The 20,100-nt window shown below is 38.3% G+C and overlaps 1 protein-coding gene and 1 pseudogene across 1 annotated transcript in view; both read right to left on the reverse strand.

Annotated features, from left to right (window-relative positions):
* LOC102487571 (contactin-associated protein-like 3) overlaps positions 1–20,100 on the reverse strand; it is a 222,793-nt gene that overhangs the window by 48,981 nt on the left and 153,712 nt on the right. The window contains 1 exon segment of the mRNA XM_027768474.1: positions 12,777–12,933. Coding sequence (XP_027624275.1) covers positions 12,777–12,933 — 157 coding nt within the window.
* On the reverse strand, positions 3,305–4,780 carry LOC102482969 (DDB1- and CUL4-associated factor 4 pseudogene; annotated as a pseudogene).

Here is a 20,100-nt window from a genome sequence, read left to right on the forward strand (position 1 = left end):
GTGAACAGTAGCCATGGACACAATGAACGGACCTGGTTGTGATGTAACAACAATGTATGAACACTGAAATTTGATTTGCATACAGGTTTTATATGTCATGAAATCTTTTTCCTTTTATTTTTTAATCATTTAAAAATGTTTTAAAAATTTAAAAATTCTTAGCTCATGGGCCATTAAAAAAAAAAAAAAAGGGTCCATGGGCTTGATTTGAAGCTAAGAGACTCAGGGTCCCTGTCCCAACTATGCTGCTAATTTCCTCTCTGGCCAAAGTAAAGGCATTTCTCCTTGCCTTTGCAAACTAGTTCACGTTTTATTATATATAATAAAGCAACTCCTGATTCATCTGCCAATTTCTCATCTAAATGATCACAGAGAAGAAAGTTGATAATTTCCCAAGCATGGGATAAACAGTTTCAAGATAATTAAATATGTCCTTTCTTTTTTAAATTTTTGTTTTATTTTTTTTAATTATTTTATTTAATTTCATTTATTTATCATTTATTTTTCATTTGACCAGAGGGAGACAGAAGGAGAGAGAGAAAGGGAGAGGGAAAGTGAAAAAGCAAGCCACCAGGTCCAGGACTTGAACCGTGGTTGGCCATGTGGGAGTGTCCAGTGCCTTAACCACGACACCACCTGCTGATCCCTTTAATTTTTAGTAATTCTTTTGTTTTGTTTTTAAGATTTGTTTTTGTTTGTTTGTTTTGTTTTGTTTTGTTTTAAGATTTTTGCCATATGACCCGTGCACTTGCCAGAGAAAGAGAGAAATAGTGAGAGGGATGGGGAGAAATTACCCCTCAGGGGAGATGGCCATGCTATAATCCCTTCTCTATTTGATTTAGAGCATGCATGCACCTGCGTGAGGAGTGAGTTTCAAGCTGCAGATCTGGGACTCAAACCACAGTCATCCACGTGGGAGTCCAGCACCTTAACCTCTACACCACCTGCCAGCTCCTCCCCTTTTTTTAAAATTTGCTAACGGATGCATGAGCTCACTAGAGAGAGGAAGTGAGAAAACACCCCCCAAGGGGGATGGTAATATCACAATCCCTTCTTTCCTCTCTGAGGATTCTGGGCATGCATGCACACTTGCCAGTGTGATTTTCAAGTCACTGGGTCCAAGACTCGAACTGCACAGTCAGTCATGTATGATCCAGTCACTTCAACCACTGCACCATTGGTTGGTCCAACACATTACTTCCAAAATTAGTCTCTGGATAATGTCTAAATAATTATTATTCAAAAATATAAATAAAACTACTACTTAGATTAAGATTTTCAGTCCATAGAATTTTATTTTATCATTCATTTTTAAAAATATTCTTATGGTTACTGGGTATTCTTGCCTTGTTAACTTGGTACATAAACACTGGTCCTACAGATTCCAAACCAAAATACACATAACACTCTTCTAAGTGATACATAGACTAATACATGTGACAGTGCTCTGTGAAATGCTCTCAAGTCTCTCAGTTGACTCTTAGTGCCCATCTTCTGTTGAAAAGACACTGTGGGGACCAGCAGATGGCTTAATGGTTCCATCACTGGACTCCCATGTAGTCAACTGCAGTTTGAGTCCCGGACCCAGCAGCTTGAAACTCACACCGGGTGTGTGTGTGTGTGTGTGTGCGTGCCCACGATCATGAGAGGAGAATGGCAGAGAAGGGATTGCAACATGGCCATCCCCTCTTGGGGGGGGAGGGGTGATTTCTCACTTTCTGTCTCTCTGTCTCTGTCTCTTTCACCCTATAGTGAAAATCTCTGAATAAAAAAAAAAAGAAAAAAGAAAAGAAAAGGCACTGTGCTGGGTGTTGAGGACATAAAACAAAAAACATAATCTCTTTCCTCTAAAAACATAGACTATTGCGCACTATGCTATTAATCACTATTGTTATCATCCTCACCATCAGCATCATTCCGTGTGTAGGTGACTAAGAAAATAATGCATATCGCCCAGTTCAATACAAAGAAACCTGAAAGAGAAACTGAGAGACCCACGGGACTTGGTCCCAACTGTGTTACTGATTTCCCCTCTGGCCAAAACAAAGGCATTGATTTACGCCTCTGCAACATGCCTGTACTTTATTATATATACATGTATACTTTAATTGCAAGTGTAGTATGATTTACAGACAAAACACTAGTCCAGTTCCTCATTCTGATATGGAATTACTGTAGAATCTAGTAAATTCTGGGGTTTTTTTCCTTCTTTTTTTTAACCACAGCTCAGTTTTGTTTATTGTTAAGTAGAAAAACAAGCTCTTTAACATTCTGTATGACCATCTCACAAGCTGCTGCTCATAGGTTATAAGAATAAAAAATAAAACTCACTGGGACCAGCAGTTAGGGTAATGGCTATGTCGCTGGACTCCCATGTAGTCGACCGTGGTTCGAGTCTCTGGTGGCTTAAACTCATGCTGGACGTGTGTGTGTGTGTGTGCGCCCAAGATCCCCAAGGGAGAATTGAGAAGAAGGGATTGCAGCGTAGCCATCCCCTCGGGGGGTGATTTCTCGCTTTCTATCTCTCTGTCTCTCTCTGTCTTTCTGGCGAACACACGCGCCCTATAGCAAAAACCTCTCCAAAAATAAAAATAAAGATAAAAGTAAATAAAACTTACTTTTGACATTCAAGTTACCATAATAAGAGCCGCTATACCTTATGTTCTGGAAGGTTCCTTAACAAAATCCTGCTAAGGATTTCTTAAAACTTGCATCACTTAAAAATATCTATTTTGAAGGGTCACCAGGTGGTGTGGTGGTCAAGGCACTGGACTCCCACATGGGCGACCATGGTTCAAGTCCTTGAAATCACACTTGGGCACACGTGCATACATGTCCAAAATCGCAGGAGGAGAATGGAGGAGAAGGGATGGCTGCATGACCTCTCCCACTGAGGAGTAGTTTCTCACTTTCCCTCTCACTGTCTCTGGCTCTGTCCAGCGAGCACACATGCCCTATGGAAAAAACCTCTTTAAAAACAAAAAAAGAATCTAAAAAAGAATCTATCTTTCCTTCTAAAGCCTATGAATAATAAGTCTTTTTTGAATAATACAGGGTGGGGGACTATTCTAAGGAATTCAACAAGAAAGGAGATGGGTACCTTTTATGAAAAGTACTTTCAAGCTCTGAGTTCACAACTTATCTGAAATAACTTTACAAAGTGTCTTCACCGAAGACATTTACCACCTTGCCCCCAGCGGCCAGATGGATATCTGGTACACTGAGCGTCACTTAAAATACCCTCGTTAGAAATCATTATGCCCTTAAATCAAATCCACCTCTCTCCAGGCTGTAGCTTGCAGAATTAGCTGTAGGAGAAACAATGAAGGTCCCGCCGCATAGTCACGAGCAGTCCGTGTGCTCCCAGGAAACCTCCTGATCCAAAATGAAAAGGGAATGTCGGCCTTGGCGGCAGGGTATGGGGAGGGGATGGTTCTGAGCAGGGAGCCAGCATGGAACCTCCAGATTCTTGTGTTGCCATCTTGGCCCACTGCCACCAGGATTCCTTCCTCCTCATGAACGTGCGGGGACAGACAGGCCACTCACGTGCCCTTGGAACTGCATCACTCTTAGAGGTCCTCAGGTCCCACAGCTTGATTTTTCCAGACCTGTCTGATGCCATCGGGGATTCCTCTTCTTGGAAAATCTGCACAGAGGTCACAGTCACGTCGCGGAACAGGTGGGTGGCATTCTGATCCTTGTCTTGATTTGGAGCATGCAGATCAATGACAAAGATCTTTCCAGAACAGCAGCCACTGAACAGCAGAGGAGCCCGGAGAGCAAACTGCTGGACCAAGACATCACTGTGGGTTCCAGATGACTGCCAATGTCCTGTCACCATGTTGGTCATCTGGACCCTTCGAGATAAGCCTATACTGAAGCAGCGATTTGCCTGGATGTTCAAGGACCACACACAGGACCAGGCACCAGGGATCCTGAAGCTGCAGAGCATGCCAGGCTGGTCTATTGCTGCTGGGTGACTACTGACGAAGAGTGACACGGACAGCAGAGTGGCACAGTTTGGAGTCTCTGCAAGTCCCACGAGGCACAGCAGGGTGTGAGAATACAAGTGACAGCAGGCCCAGTACAAAGAATTCACTTTCCGCTTGATGAAGGAGAGGTTTTCAAACATTTGCACCTTGGATGGGGGTGGGGGAGGTGGTCTTTGGGCCATACAGACTAATGAGGCGGTCTTTGGAGCCTCCCACTCTGACATTGTTCACGTGAAGTGCCGGTCACTGTTGGCATCTCTCAGTATGAGGTTAAATCGGTCACTTGCCAACCTGGAAGGATCTGAGCTCTGAATCTGGACCCTGTGTCTCTGCATGTAGCTCAATCACAGCTCCTGGGTTAAACGGCAGGAATTGGTGGTGGTGAGAAAACCCCGCGGGCTCTTTTCCAGCGAAGAAGATGCATTAAATTCCATTCTGGCTAACTTAGTTTTCTCCTTGTCCTTGTCCTCCCTCGCTTCCATCACTTGCCCTCCTCCATCTCCGTCTGCGGGATGCTCTCTCTCATCAGGAGGTTGCAGCTGCTATAGCCCAGAATAGGCAGAAGTTGAGCTCCTTTGTAGGGTTGAAATAATGTCCTGTAGATGTGGTGCAGAAGAACTCCCAGCTGCGCTGGACAAGGTCGACGGGGCCTCATCGTCACTGCGAGTCCTGCAGGCTCTGTGCTGCCCGTGGTTACGCCTCTCATCAGAACCGTGTTGTCTGAACCAGGGCTTCTGCTCATGGCTTTTCCCCATGCCTTCTCCTACTTGCCAGGTGCTTCTATTCATTTGAATTCCTGGTGAGAGAGTCCTTCCTGGTTCTCTGTCAGGCCCAGCTCCCTTCTGCTTTCTCTATATTACTCATTCTCAAACCTCCTTTGGTTTAAATTTGTAGCAAAGGATCATGATAACAAATATTTAATCACTGCAATCTTGTATTTACAAAACAATGTTTTCTGAATATTTTCTTAAAAAAACAACTTCAGGCATCAATGTTTGAAATTTGAAAAGATAAAATTAACATAAAAGAACTGCATTAAGTTTTTTTTTTTTGAGAGTTTTTTCCTATAGGACACGTGTGCTCACCAGAAAGACAGAGAGACAGAGAGATAGAAAGCAAGAAATCACTCCTCAGGGGAATAGCCACGCTGCAATCCCTTCTCCTCCACTCTCCTCTCAGGATCTTGGGCACGCACGCACACGCGCCCAGCGTGAGTTTAAGCCATCGGGTCTGGGACACGAACCATGGTTGACTACATGGGAGTTCAGCGACATAGCCATTACACTAACTGCTGGTCCTGCATTAAGATTTTTATTCTGTTTAAAAAAAAGTAACCAGTAATGCATATAAAGAGGTAGAAATTAAAATGAATTAAATACCCTGGAAAATATGAAATATTTAATGGTAAAGGAAGATTATTTCTAAAATGTACAGTAAAACCCCATCGTCTGATCTAGTAAAAAGCTCTATTATTCAAGTTTTTGCAATGAATAGAGCATGGATTATCTAAAATCATCACCACTAAGCTTTGGAGCGGACAGATGATCGACATGCTATTTGGAATATGCCTCCTGGAAAACAGGTAAGTCAGACTGGGGAACATTTTGTTAATCTAACTGGCATCAAAAATGACTCTTTCAGGGCTGGCCTATAGCTGGGTGCTTAAGGAGGGAACCAGATCCCAAATGGCTGACCAAATGCTTTGAGTCCTGGCCCTGGTGACTTGAGAAATACACAGGGCACATGCGTGTGTGTGCCCCAAATCCCAACAGGATGGAGAAAGGAAGTGACTGCAGCATGATTACACTCCTCTGAAAGGTTTCCTGTCCCTCTCCTTCACTCTTTCTTTCTCATTATCTTTTTCTCTCTCTGGCAAGTGCACGTGCCCTCTGAAATTTTTTTTTTAATTTTTTTTCCAAATTCTGTAATTGCTATTTCAGCAACATAATCTAGTAGATGAAATGCAATCCTATTAGTTATTCATAGAGGATGCTTAAATTTTAAGATTAATTTTGCATAAAAGTTGCATGTTTTATTCTATTTTTAACACTGACAGTATGTGCAAAATGCTGAGAATGGGGAGGGAGAACCATGCAGTTGCATTAGAGCAGATACTACAATCAAGTTTGCTTCTTTCAGTTGTTTTGGAAAACATGGCGTTTCCAATCTGAGCCTAAGGACGGCCAACAGTTTCCACCAATTTCTTCTTTACACAGATAGATCCCTGCCTTTGCAGATTTATGTAGAATAATGAAGATCTGCCATAGTTACCAGTTTTCTTTGCAACTGCTCAATTGTAGGGATATGTCCTTTCTTCTACTCTAATATTCTTTTCTCAAGCTTGTATTATAGTCTAAACTTGTAAATAGTGCATTTCTAAGCACAATAATCTCTTGCAGCAGTATTAAATGTGTATGATAATATCTTTGACTGGAATAATATGCACTGTATTTATGCTAGGAAAAATACATTTTGTACACTGTAAAGATGTACAGTAACTAAATGTAATTTTGAGAAGTGCAAAATAAAAAATAATTCCTTTAACTCAGAAAGAAAAGTAAATTTAGTAAGAGACCTTTCAAAGATTATTTTTTTCTTTTCCTTTTTTTTTTTTTCTTTGATTGCACAGAAAGTTACCCAGACTCCACATGGGTGATCATGGTTTGGCCCCCCCGCCCTGTTGCTTAAAAACAGTGTGCATGTCCACATTCTGATGGGAAGAGAAATGGGGAGGGAGGGGAAATAATTGCAGCATGATCATACCCCAGTGGGTGAATGCTTTCTCTCTCTCTCTCTCTTTTATCTCTCTCTCCCTCTCTCTCACGAGCACACCCACCTTTGACAATTATTTCTTTTTTATTAAAGAATTATTTTACTTTATTTATTTATTTAAATTTGGCCAGAAAGGGACAGAGAAAAAGGAAGAGAGAAAGTGAGAAAGCAAGCTGCCAGGTCTGGGACTCGAAACATAGTGGGCCACGTGGGAGTCCAGTGTGCCCCTAACCACCATGTTACTCACCTGCCCCACCTTTTTTTTTTTTTTTTTTTGTAATAGAGACAGGGTCTTGCTTTGTTGGCCCAGATGCCCTCCTGCCTCAGTCTCCCAGTAGCTGGGATTACAGTCGCATATCACCACGTCCAGCTGAATTTTAAGTTTCAAGTTTGCTTGGAGAAGTCAGTCAGTAATAACACTATCATTAGAATCTACAATTCATTCATTTTTACAACTTTTGTGATTCACGATCAGCAATGATGGCACGTGGTAATGCAATACTCCATGATGCTGAAACCACCTCAGAAGGTCCTCAGTTTGGGTCCCGAGGACTCCCTGTATGTGGTGGGCATGAAGGGACACACACGTGAACTCCCATGATCCTGGCTGACTGAGGCTGGGGATGGATCTTGGCATGACCCTGTTAATCCCTACCCCCCATTAGTGTCTTTCTCTCTCATGAAATAAGTGAGTAAATAAACTTAGACAAAGTTTCCAGTTTGGGGCCTGCCAGTGCCCTGGTGGTTAAGGCAGCTGGATCGCACATGGACCACAGAGCAGTTTGGATTCCAGACCTGGCTGCTTGAAAAACACTCCAGGCACGTGTGCATCTGTACCCAAAATTCCAACAGAAAAATGGAGGAGAGGGGATTGCAGTATGGCCATCGCCGTAGGGGGTACTTTCTTCTCTCTCTCTCTCTCTCTGCCTCTCCAGTGAGCACATGTACCCTGCTGGGAAAAAAAGAAAAAAAATTAAAAACCTCTCTTAAAAAAAAAAAAAAAGTACCCTGCTTATTCATTCATTCTTAGTTACCATATGAATCTTTTTGTTGTTGTTGTTTTGAGAGAGATGTTTGCTATAGGGAATGTGCGCTTGCCAGAGAGACAGAGAGAGACAGAGAGAAAGCGAGAAATCACCCTCCGGAGGGATGGCCATGCTGCAGTCCCTTCTCCTCCCTTCTCTTCCATTCTCCTCTTGGGATCTTGGGTACAGATGCTCACCCGGAGTGAGTTTAAGCCACCAGGTCTGGAACTCGGGGTGGTCCGGAACTCGAACAGCGGTTGACTACAGGGAAGTCCAGCAACATAGCCATTATGCCAACTGCTGATCCCCTAATATAGGTATTTTTTTAATTTGGGAGGCTGTCTTATACATTGGAGGATGTTTTCCAGCACCCTTGAGTTCTGTTTACTAAATGACAGCAGAATATCCCACCTTGTGACAACAAAAATGCCTCCAGTCAATAGCAAATGTCTCTTGAGTGACAACTACTTCTTCAAGGTTCTGAGTCATACTATCCATGGCAATAGTGACTCAATTTATTCATTTGGTTGTTTTTTAACTCTGTTAATAAAGTCTTATAATTTTTCATAAAAGTACTATAGTTATTCCACAGAACTTTAATATTAATTTTTAATATTGTGAATTATATTTTTACTAGGTTTTAGAATGCTAACTGCTTTATGATTTTTATAGAAATTCAAGTAATGTCTGAATATTGACTGATCATAAATTCATCAAACTTAGTGAACCTCTCATTTCTCCAGTAATATTTCTTTATATTATTTTAGATTTTCTGTCAGCAGTCATGTTATCTGCAAGCAATTGTGCCAGCCTTGTTTCTGCTTTTTGAAATTTTTTGTCATTTGTTTAATTTCTTACCGTGTCTATAACCAGCATATGTATGAATCTTTAAAAATTATATACTCATTATTGGTTCATAACTAATTTTCATTCAAGATATGTCTGTTTAGGACCTGTTAAGATTTCACCCCTCTGCATGATCTTCTATACATGCTTGAGAATGATATGTGTTCTAGAACTGCACATAGCTGCAAGATCCTGTTTGTTCATCACAGAGTTAAAATATCCCTGTCTGTCTCACTTACTGATTCCAAAAACATTATGTTAAAACCTCCTTTTCTAGGTAATTTGTCAGTTTCTCCTCTGCATATTTTCAAAATTTTTCTTTAAACATTTTAAGCACTTATTAGATCTTTCTAATGAATTAGACTGAGCTTTATAGCAAACCCCTTAATGATGTTATTTTTCTCTGATAAAATACAGTTACACCCGTTTTCTTTGGTTGGTGTCTACCTGGTAAACATTTTCCATCCTTCTATTTTCAACTTCAGTAGTTCTTATGTTTGTCTTTCATAAACAAGGTATAATTTCTTTAAAACTCCAACAGGATAATGTCTAATGTCTGGCTTTTTACTAGATAGTTCACTAGTATTTATTGTGATTATTCAGATATGGTTAAAACATCCTACTTGATAAGTATTTATTTGTCCTTTTTTTACAGGACTCAAATCACATAGAAGTTTTATTTAAATTCTTAGAGGTAAAGTAATATTGTAGTTACATGTGTAATCACTATAATTAGCAAAATAACTCATGGAGGGACCAGCAAGTGACATGGTGGTTGAGACACTGGACTCCCACATGGCTGACCACAGTTGGAGGCCCAGACCTAGCAGCTCGCTTTTCTCACTTTCCCTCTCTCCTTCTTCCTCGGTCTCTCTCTGGAGAATGCATGTGCCTTGTAGAAAATTAAAAAATAATAATAACAACAAATAAAACTAAATAAATAATTTTTTAAAAGTGATAAGCTGTGAATTTTTTAAGAAAGTTAAATCATATGTTATATATATTTTAGAAAATACATAGGTCTTCAATAAATTTATATACATATATTGACTTGGATCACAGTTTAATATTTTAAATTACTATGACAACTTTAAATACATTGTTACGATTAGCTTTTGGCAAGCTGTAATTAGTTATTTGATGAAACTTCTTGCTTTAACTAAGGCACTGTCTAATAATAAATGATGCTTTTTATATTAAATGCTTGAGAATGAACTACTGATTTAGGGATGACTTACAGAAAAATGGTCACAGCTTATATTAACAATACTACTGGTCAAATTGCTAGATATGCACATGAAGAAATAAGAAAATACCTTTCAATGTACTCTCATTTCTGAATAACTTTCCTTTATTATAAACCTCCCACCAGGAAACACCTCAGAAATTATAGAAAAAAATTAATAAAAACCAGGATTAAAGTTCTTATTTCTAAATGCTAATTGATATCATCATCATAGATCTTTTTACCTTTTCTAAAACGTTAATTACAAATTCTTTGTGTGTGATTCCTTTTCATCACAAAGTGATCAAAAATTAATTTCATTTGAAAAATCAAAAGAGAATTCCCCAGCTTCCTGGAATACATACATATACTCACATTTATAAAACACATTCTGCAGGAGTTAGGATGAAAGTTGAGACTGATTTTATTCCTACTGTTGAACAAGATCTGTCTACTGGAAGCTTCAAAGTAAATAAGTTTAAAAAGCACATAATAACACAATTCCCCCTTCTGAAATTAAGACGGGGTATGACTTTTTCATTCTGTCTCCTAAACTTTCCTCAATATGGAAAACTCAGGTCTGCTGCCACACCAGCGTCTCACTCTGCTGAGCTGAAGCAGACATGGCTAACGGTGTCACAGGCCCTGACCCCACCTCAGCTTCTCCTGTTCCTCTCCTCACTGCTCAGGATGCAGAAAGGTCCTTTATTATGGAAAGTGATATGTTCCTCTGGGGACTGCTCCAAGAAAACGTGAAGTCTTCAATAAAGTATGCACTTGACACTCATCTACTGCTCTATAACTTTAAAAAAAATAAATTTCATAACATTCTCAAGGTATACATGTATATATACATACACACACAATAAATTTCATAACATTCTTCAAACTACAGTATGAAACCACCAGAATATATATATACGTGTGTGTGTACATGCATATATGTATATATGTACAAGATATATATGCATATGCACACGTGTAATGTGTATATGTGTGTGCACGTGTACATACATGTATACATGTATATAATAAATTTCACATTGTTCAAGCTACAATATGAAACCACCATAATATATATATGTGTGTGTGTGTGTGTGTACATACAGACATACACACACACACACACACACACACACACAATTCTGGCTTTCTAGCAATGCCCTGCCAAATCTCTGCTCTCTGTCTACTACAGAGAATGGAGGGAACAGACCAGTGACCTGGAGGTCTGCAGCCCGTCTGGGAGCCCAGCTAACAAATACCATCAGACTGGGATGCTGGACATTTCATCATGTACATCTTAACTTTTGCAAAGGCATTTTATTTTATGGAAGGTTATTTAAGATTTGGGAACTACAGGTGACCAAATTTAAAACTATAGGTTAGACTTGTTTCCCTCTACTTGCTGTACTAAAACTGTGTTCATTTTTTTAAATGGGATAAACTTGTATTGAGATTGTACATCAAAATATTGAAAATAAGTGTCCCATAAGTCTACGGAATCATTTTGTAATTACAGGCTCAAAGAGGACTAAAAATAATCCTCGTGCAAGAATAGATTCTATTGGGGCCAGCAGTTAGCATAATGGCTATGTCACTGAACTCCCACGTAGTCGACCGCGGTTCGCATCCCGGACCCGGTGGCTTAAAACATGCCAGGCGCGTGTGCGTGCGTGCCCAAGATCCTGAGAGGAGAATGGAGGAGAAGGGATTGCAGCGTGGCCATCCCCCCTGGGGGGTGATTTCTCGCTTTCTGTCTCTATGTCTCTCTCTCTATCTGTCTGGCAAGCACACATACCCTACAGCAAAAACCACTCAAAAAAAAAAAAAAAAGAAGAATAAATTCTATTGACATCTCCAGTCTATCAAAGTACAGTTTTCAAATTCAACAACATTTTTAAAGTGATATAAAATAGCCTTTGATTAAGTGAAATACCACCCAGTCAAGTGATACACTGAATTTTCATTAATCAAATTGCTGATTATATTAACTATTAACTATTATATTAACTATATATACTTGCCAAGTCAACTATATTGACTGGATTGACTACTAAAATTAAAAATAAATAAATAAAAAAGAATGTACTGTAGCATATGGTCTAGTTGTTTTACGAAAATGTTTGTCGAGTTGCTGACATGAGTCCATAGATTTGAAACATTTTCACACTACAAATAAAAACCAATACACATTCCAAGAATAATCTCAACAACTTCTAAAGAAGGAAGCACTGCAGTCTACACGATAAAATTCGTCTGTTCAAAAGAAAGCTTACAGTACAGTCTTTGAGTCCCTGAAATCCTAAGTCAGTTGTTTCAAAGTGTGGTCTAGAAAACACTGTTCTTAAAGCCTTGGTATTGCACTGAAGAATTAAATCAGTGTAGGAAAATATTGATTCCACAAAAAAATAAAAATAAGATAAAAAAATAAACAAAAACCAGTCCTTTTATGCAGGGCCTCTTGAAGTTCTAATGTGTTAATATTTACTGTGAATTTCTACAGGAATAACAGAATATGCAGCATTTTATCCCAAATCTACTTGAGACTAAGATTTGGAGGTATTCAACCCTTTGATTTGCTACTGAGTGTACTGTGTGAATACTAGATTGATTAATTAAACTGAACTTCAAAGACACTGATATTTGATTTCCAGTGAGTGGAAAACTTACCAGGTGTTTCTCTTTTGAGAAGAAAATGCATATTAATATAATATTCACCATGAATAGGCAATCTTTGGTCATGAGATTTCATCTTTAAATTCATTGCTTATATTTCATCAAAATTTATATTTTAACTTACTTAGACATATGTTAATCACAGTTTCTTCTTTGAACTAGTTTGTGTGATATTTAATTAACTATACATAATTAGAGAATAAAAACTACATTTTTGTGCAGGGAAATCGTGGAAATCACCATTCATTCCGGTCAGCATCACAGTTGCAGTAATATTGAGAGTCAATGCAGTTCCCCTCTAATCCACAAGTACATTTTTGAGCATCAGGCAGAGAACCTCCCCAGTAAGTGTGTGTTTCATTGGTTCTTCCAACCCACCAGCTCAGTGGGGTTCCATCTGAAAAACAAGTATGAGAAAGATGACATCTACTTAGCCCCCCACTACCATCACCCCAACATAATCCCCTTTTACTCCCAGGTTTATTTAAAGTATATGTGTGTGTGTGTGTGTGTGTGTGTGAGAGAGAGAGAGAGAGAGAGAGAGAGAGAGAGAGAGAGAGAGAAATATGAGAATATACTTCACAAGTTATATTTACCCCTGCAAGGAAGATGATGTTAACCTTTCTTTCCCCAATATTTCAATAAGTAGGCTTAAATGATTCCCACTTGTTATTCGTTTATTAGAAAATGCTTCCTTCACTTACTTATACATGATATTACATATTTCCTATAGAAGTAAGATTCAAAAAATATTTTCCATCAAAACAAAAACCAGAGTAATTTATATTAAAGATAAAATCTGTTTAAGATGAAATACTTATTAAGAAAGTTTAATGCTATGCCAACACACAGATTTATATCATCACTTTTTTTTTTTTTTTTTTTTTTTTTGCCAAGAATTCAAACTGTACATTAAAATTTGGAAAAGTATGGTACTCTCTGTTAGGACTGAGAATCTTTTTGGAGGTATGTGTTTTTCTTGTATTGGGCGGCCTATTTGGAAGCTAAAAAAATTACATCAATAGGCCTTCATTCATGGTTGAGGGGCACCTTATGCTCAGAAACAGTGTCCCGAGGTCAACCACTGGTGAGGATATTCAGCACCACCTTTTCTTGGACATTGTTAAGGTGCAAGTGACAGAGCCAGACATTGCCTTAGTTGTTCAGAACTGTACACTCAGGCAAGAGATGTGCTGTGATGCATATCACAGTGACCTTAGAGTGATTATTAAAATAGATATGGGTCCACTAGTGGTAGAGTTGGCAGCAAGTTGACCTGCAGTGCTGGAAGTCATGTTTGGCTCTTAGGGTTAGCTCGAAAATACCCCTGGCACATGACCAAGATTCTGAGGCGTTAAAGGGCTGGGAAAAGGGATTACGCTATGACAAGATCCTGTCGAGGGTGTTTCTCTCTCTCTGTACCTATCTCTCTTTCTCTCCTGCACACACACATGCTCTCTATCATAAATAAAATAATCGAATGTTTTAGAAAAACAGGTGTGTAGCCACCCACCCTAAAATGAGGAAGACAATGGGAAGGAGCAAACTGCAGTCATCTTGGATTGAGGTCATGAGAAAAACAGAAGTGGAAGTTTCTCAAACATGTTTACCTATTTGATGCTGTTTTCCAGATTCACAGGTTGTTGTCTCTGGGCCACGAATTATGATCTGGAACTTACTCCAATTCTACCTACCACCTATTACAACTCAAGTACAACTCTTTCATAAGTAAGCTCTCTGTAGTGCTACCACTGGCACCTTCCCAAATCTCTTCCCCTCAATAAAAAGAAAAATAAAAAGGAAGAACTTCTGGAAAGTTTCTAAAGAAATTAATTTCAAGAATCACTTAAAATTATGCGGAAAGCTGTCACTGGAAAGTAAAATACATTAAAAAACAATTTAATATTATTTTCTCAGGACTACAACTTTTAAAATTACCACTAAATTTTCATGAGCCAAAGAACAAAAACTCATTATATCCTAATGCACAAATATAAGCTTGTATATATATTTCCCATATCCTTATAAGGGAATAAAGAAAGTGTTGTAGTTTTTTTAACATATAGTAAAGATTGTTGGTTCTACTCAAATGTTTTAAAATGAATTAGAATACTTTCAAGAAAGACCTAAGGGAAAAGGGCTATTATATTGCCAAGGATGGTATAAACGGGTCTCTCTCTGCTTCTTCCAACTAAGTATAATTACAAACACTAAAAATATTCAAAAGTCAAACAAAGATTTTGAAAGGTGGAAAGAAGATAATCTGATTGGGACACCAAGACTGGAAGAAAACTAGAGATATTTACATTACCTCTCACAATTTTCTTTTGTATCACTTAGAGTTGCAAAAAGGAGAAAAAAGTTAAGCCAAAAGAATATTTGAAACTTCTAAAACATGGTGAAAGACATAAACTCCCTAACTCAAGAAGTTTAGTAAATCCCAAAAAAGATTATCAAAAAAAATCCATTACAAACTGCATTATAATTAAACTTTTGAAAACTAAAGACAAGAAAATCTTAAAAAATAGCCAAGGAATAACATACCATCTGTAGAATAATGCTAATTTGAATGATAGTCAATTATTCATCTGGAATCACAGCAACTAGACGAAATGACATTTCCTATGGTTCGTAGGAAAAAAATTCTCATCTACAAATTCTATATCCAAAGAAACTATTCTTCAAGAATAAAATAGAAAGTAAAAACCTAACAGAGTAGAAAACTAAAAGAAATTGTTAACAGACATCACCTAAAGAATGGTTAAGAGACCAGATGGTGGCATAGAGGTAAAATGCAACTTTGTGAGAAGAAATCCCATATAGGAAGGTTCCTGGTTCAGGTCTAGAGACCTCCTTGAGTATATCGGGCATGTTTTTGTCCATTATCTAGGGCCATCTGGAAGCTGGTGGTGGAGCTTCTTGTCAAGATCCTGTTGTGGATGCTCTCTCCCTCTTTCTCTCCCACCATATTGAAAGAAATGAATAAATAAACTTTATTTGTAAAAGAATGGCTACATAGGCTGGCAGGTGGCATGGGGGTTGAAGATGCTGGACTTCCACATGGCTAAATCGCAGTTCCAAGCCTCAGACCTGACAGCTTGCCTTCTCACTTTCTCTCTGTCTCTCCCTCTCTTTCTTTGGTCAAACTAAAACAAATAATAATAATAAATAAATAAAGTTAAATAAAATAATTTTATAAAAGAATGGCTATATGGACCAGCAGTTAGCATAATGGCTATGTCACTGAACACCCCTGTGGCCTACTGTGGTACAAGTCCCAGACCTGGTGGCTTAAACTCATGCTGGGTGCGTGTGCATGCATGTCCAAGATCCCGAGAGGTGAATGGAAGAGAAGGGACTGTGGTGTAGCCATCCCCCCGGGGGGTGATTTCTCGTTTTCTGTCTGTCTCTCTCTCTTTGGCGAGCACACGTGCCCTATAGCAAAAAACCTCTAAAAAATAAAAAAAGAGTGGCTATAAAATATTTTTCAAACAGAAATAACAAACGGTAATAATAATAGAAGGAATTCTTAGAGTATTAGGAAAGGAGAAAGAACCATAGAAAGAGTGGAAATGCGGTATAATAATTATCCTTCTTATCATTAATTTTTTAAAATCCTATGTGATACTTAATGATATTTAGAAGTAAAAATAGAGATAGCCTGAGGCCCACAGTTGGCGTAGTAGTTAAGGCATTAGATTTCCATGTGGTCAACTGAGATTTGAGTCTCAAACCTGGCAACTTGAAATTCATGCAGGGTGTGTGTGTGTGCATGCCCAAGATCCTAAGAGGAAAATGGAGCAGGGATTGAGGTGTAGTCATCCCTCTTGGGGAATAATATCTCACTTTTTCTCTCTCTTGTCTCTCTGGTAAGTGCACACACTCTATAGCAAAAATCTCTTGAACAATTACCAAAGAAGTGGAAATAGAGATTCTATATTTTACTCTAAGAGCTAAAATATGAGTTGACTGTTAAAAGTCATATGTATATGTGCAAGATGTGTAAGATCTAAATATATCAATTCCATGCCTGTAGACAGACCCATTATAAATTTTAAAACTTTTAGAGAGCACATGTGCTTACCAGAGAGAGACAGAAAGAGAAGGAGAAAGCACTCCTCAATGGGGCATGGCCACACAGCAATTCCTTCACTCCTTCTCCATCCTGCTGGGATTTGGGCATATGCCCACACATGCCTGGTATGTTTTTCAAACTGCTGAGGCCAGAATTTGAACCATGGTTAGCAGTATGGGATCTGGCTCCCTTATATACTAGGTTACAAGTCTGGCCAAAGATCCAAAATTGTTGATGTAAATTATTCCCAAGTTGATCTTTAAATTGAAAGCATCCCAAATCAAAATCCCAGTAAATTCCTATGTGGATATTTACTGTTTAATTCCACAGCTTGCATAAAAAAAGCCAGAAATCACAATATCCAATAGTGCTGGAATAGAGAATAAAGAACTAACACTACTTTATTTTAAGACTTACTGTAAAACTATAGTATTCAAGACATGTGGTATTAGCAAAATAATGGACATACAGATCAATGGAATGGGCTAGAGAGCTGACATATAGGTCCTCAAAAACATTCTCAACAGATCTTTTAAAAGAGCAAAGATGCCATTGCAGCTGAAAACTAGTGCTTTCAGGTAATAAGAGAAATGAAGATTGTCTACTGATAATTCAGCCTCCAGCCCCCAGTCCCGAGTGGTAGGATGCCCCCTGAATCTGCCTCTCTGTCTTCTCAATTTTTGTAATTTTTCTTCTCTCTTTTTTTCTTTCTCTGTTTCCTTTTCCTTTATCTTTTACCTCATCACTTTGCTGCTCGGTCTCCATGCACTGAATGTCTAAACAGATCTAAGGGAACTGTAGTCAAACATTCAAATACTGTTAGGGTCAGTATATTCCTCAATACCCACTGAATCTGCTGCACAAAGGGATAAAAATGGTATGGCAAACAGATCGCAGATCATCTCCTCCTGCACATCCGGAACACTCAGACTGAACTTCTAGAAATTAGGAAAAAAATCATATAACCCACTAGAAATCACCTCAAAGGCACAAGAAATATGAGAAACCAAGAAAATACCTCTCCTGTAAGGGAAAAGAATAACTTCTCTTCGTCCACAGAAAGTACAATGGAACACATGGAAATGTCTGAGAATTTAGAATATTCATAGTGACAAAGTTAACAGAGATGCAAGAGAAGAGAGACAATGAACTCCATAAGAGGCAGGAGAATAGAGTCAAGGAGTTCCAGGAGGTGAGGCAGTTCTTGAAAAATCTGAAAGAGGAAATACACATCATAAAAAAGAATCAAACAGAACTGTTAGACATGAAAGCTGTAATACAGAAAATCAAAATCTCCTTTGAAAGTATTGAAAACAGACTAGATCATACAGAAGACCTAATCTCAAATGTAGAAGACAGAATTGCTGGCCTAGAAAACTCCACCACGAAGACTGAGAAAATAGTCCCAAATAATGAGAATAGTATACGAGAAATACTAAATACCATTAAACATCCAAACATCTGCATAATCGGTATCCTAGAAGGTGAAGAGACTCCTAAGGGCATTGATAATCTATTCCATGAAATCCCAGAAGAAAACTTTCCAAACCTAGAGAGGCATTCAAAGATTCAGACCCCAAAAGTACAAAGGACCCCAAATAGAATCAACCCAAGAAGATCTTCTCCAAGACACATTATATCCAGATTGACCAAAACCGCAAAGACAAGATACTCAGACTGGCAAGAGAGAAGCGACAAGTTACCCAAAGGCTATCCCATCAGGCTAACAGCAAACTTCTCATTGGAAACAATGTAAGCGAGGAAAGAATGGGAAAATACATTCAAAGTGTTGAGTGAAAAACAATTTCAACCAAGAATACTACATCTGGCAAGATTATCCTTCATATGGGAAGAGAAGACAAGAACATTCTCAGACAAATAAAAACCGACAGAATTTACCAACACCAGACTAGTTCTCCAAGAAGTTCTGAAGGAAGTGTTATAGCAGGAAAACTAAAGTCAGATACACAAAAATAAGAGTTAAAAAACATCTAAGAAAAGGGACAGGCTAATGGTAGGGACTAGTTCAGCATTGAATATTATCTTCCAGAATTTAAATGGAAAGATCAGACCACAACAGAGTTAGTTAAATACATGAGACTGGGCTGATAAAATAGAATTTTATGACTTTTGACTAAAACAATACTGATCTTTTTCTGTGTTTGTATTCCAGAAAAAAGGATTTTTGTCTTCTTTTGAATTTTCGACAAATCCATGTGCCTACTATTTGAACAGAATCCTAACCTGCTTCCTGTCTTTAATTCTTAAGCAATGTCCTCTTAACATTTTTTTTAAATTTTGATTTATTAAAACTAAAATTGCCTTTCTTGAAATTAAAAAAATATATTAAAAAATACCTATTTAATGACCACAGTAAGCTATATAGACTCAGCTAGGTGCTTTTTATAGTATATTCATTCTACTCACAGTTTCATACCTAAAGTCAAACATTTGTTCACAGATATTTATATATCAGCTGAACTTGCTATTGAAAGTAGTTAGATCAATTAAGATATTTCATTAACCAATAAAATGTGGGGAGGAAAAAAAGGAATGGAAAGCAACTGTAGATACCAGAGATAGCGTGGGAGAAGGGTGGGAAATGGCAGAGGATGAGAAATGGGGGGATGAGGGAATGAATACATACACACACACACACACACACACACATATATATATATACACACACATATATATATATGAAATAAGAAGTGGAAAATTATTTGTTGATGATAACACATATGACTAAGCCACTATACAGTGTATTCTGGATGGGAAACTGCATTTTGTATACTGTGATAATGTTCAGTGAATGAATGTAAAATAAATTTCAAAAAAAGAGCAAAGGCAAGACAATAGAAAAAGAATAGTCTTTTCAACAAATGGTATTAGAACTGGACATCTACATACCAAAAAAAAAAAAGATAAATAAGAAAAGATCAAGGTGATCTTAGTATGCCAATTATTTTAGATATGACAGCAAAAGCCCAATCAATGAAAAAAATTATAAGCTGAACTTTATTAAAATTCAAAACTTTTTGCGCAGTTACTATGGAACAGTGCTAATGCAAGTCTGTAAGGCTGGAAACCATATGGCTGACCCTAGTTCGGATCCCTTGGTCAGCTTGAAGGAATGTTGAATGGGTATACACAGGTACCCAGGATCCTGAAGACGTCAAGAGCTTGGGAAAGGGGATCACAGAGTGACAAGACCTTGTCAAAAGTTCTTCTGTCTCTCTCAAGTACATGTGTACTTGCTATCATTAAAAAAAAAAATTAAAATTTCTGCGGTTAGCCCTTAGGTGTAGTGGTTAAGTGCTGTACATAGAAAGTTAAACCCTCATGGCTGACCACAGTTCAAGTCCTGGCCCAGTAATCTGAAAAGCAAATAAGTATGTGCATGTGTGTGACAAATCCTAACAGTGGTGCTTTCACTCTCACTCTCTCTCACACAAGCACACATGCCCACTGGCGGGGGGGGGGGGGGTT

Source organism: Tupaia chinensis, unplaced genomic scaffold, assembly GCF_000334495.1.
Source record: "Tupaia chinensis unplaced genomic scaffold, TupChi_1.0 Scaffold146604_1, whole genome shotgun sequence".
Lineage (NCBI taxonomy): Eukaryota > Metazoa > Chordata > Mammalia > Scandentia > Tupaiidae > Tupaia > Tupaia belangeri.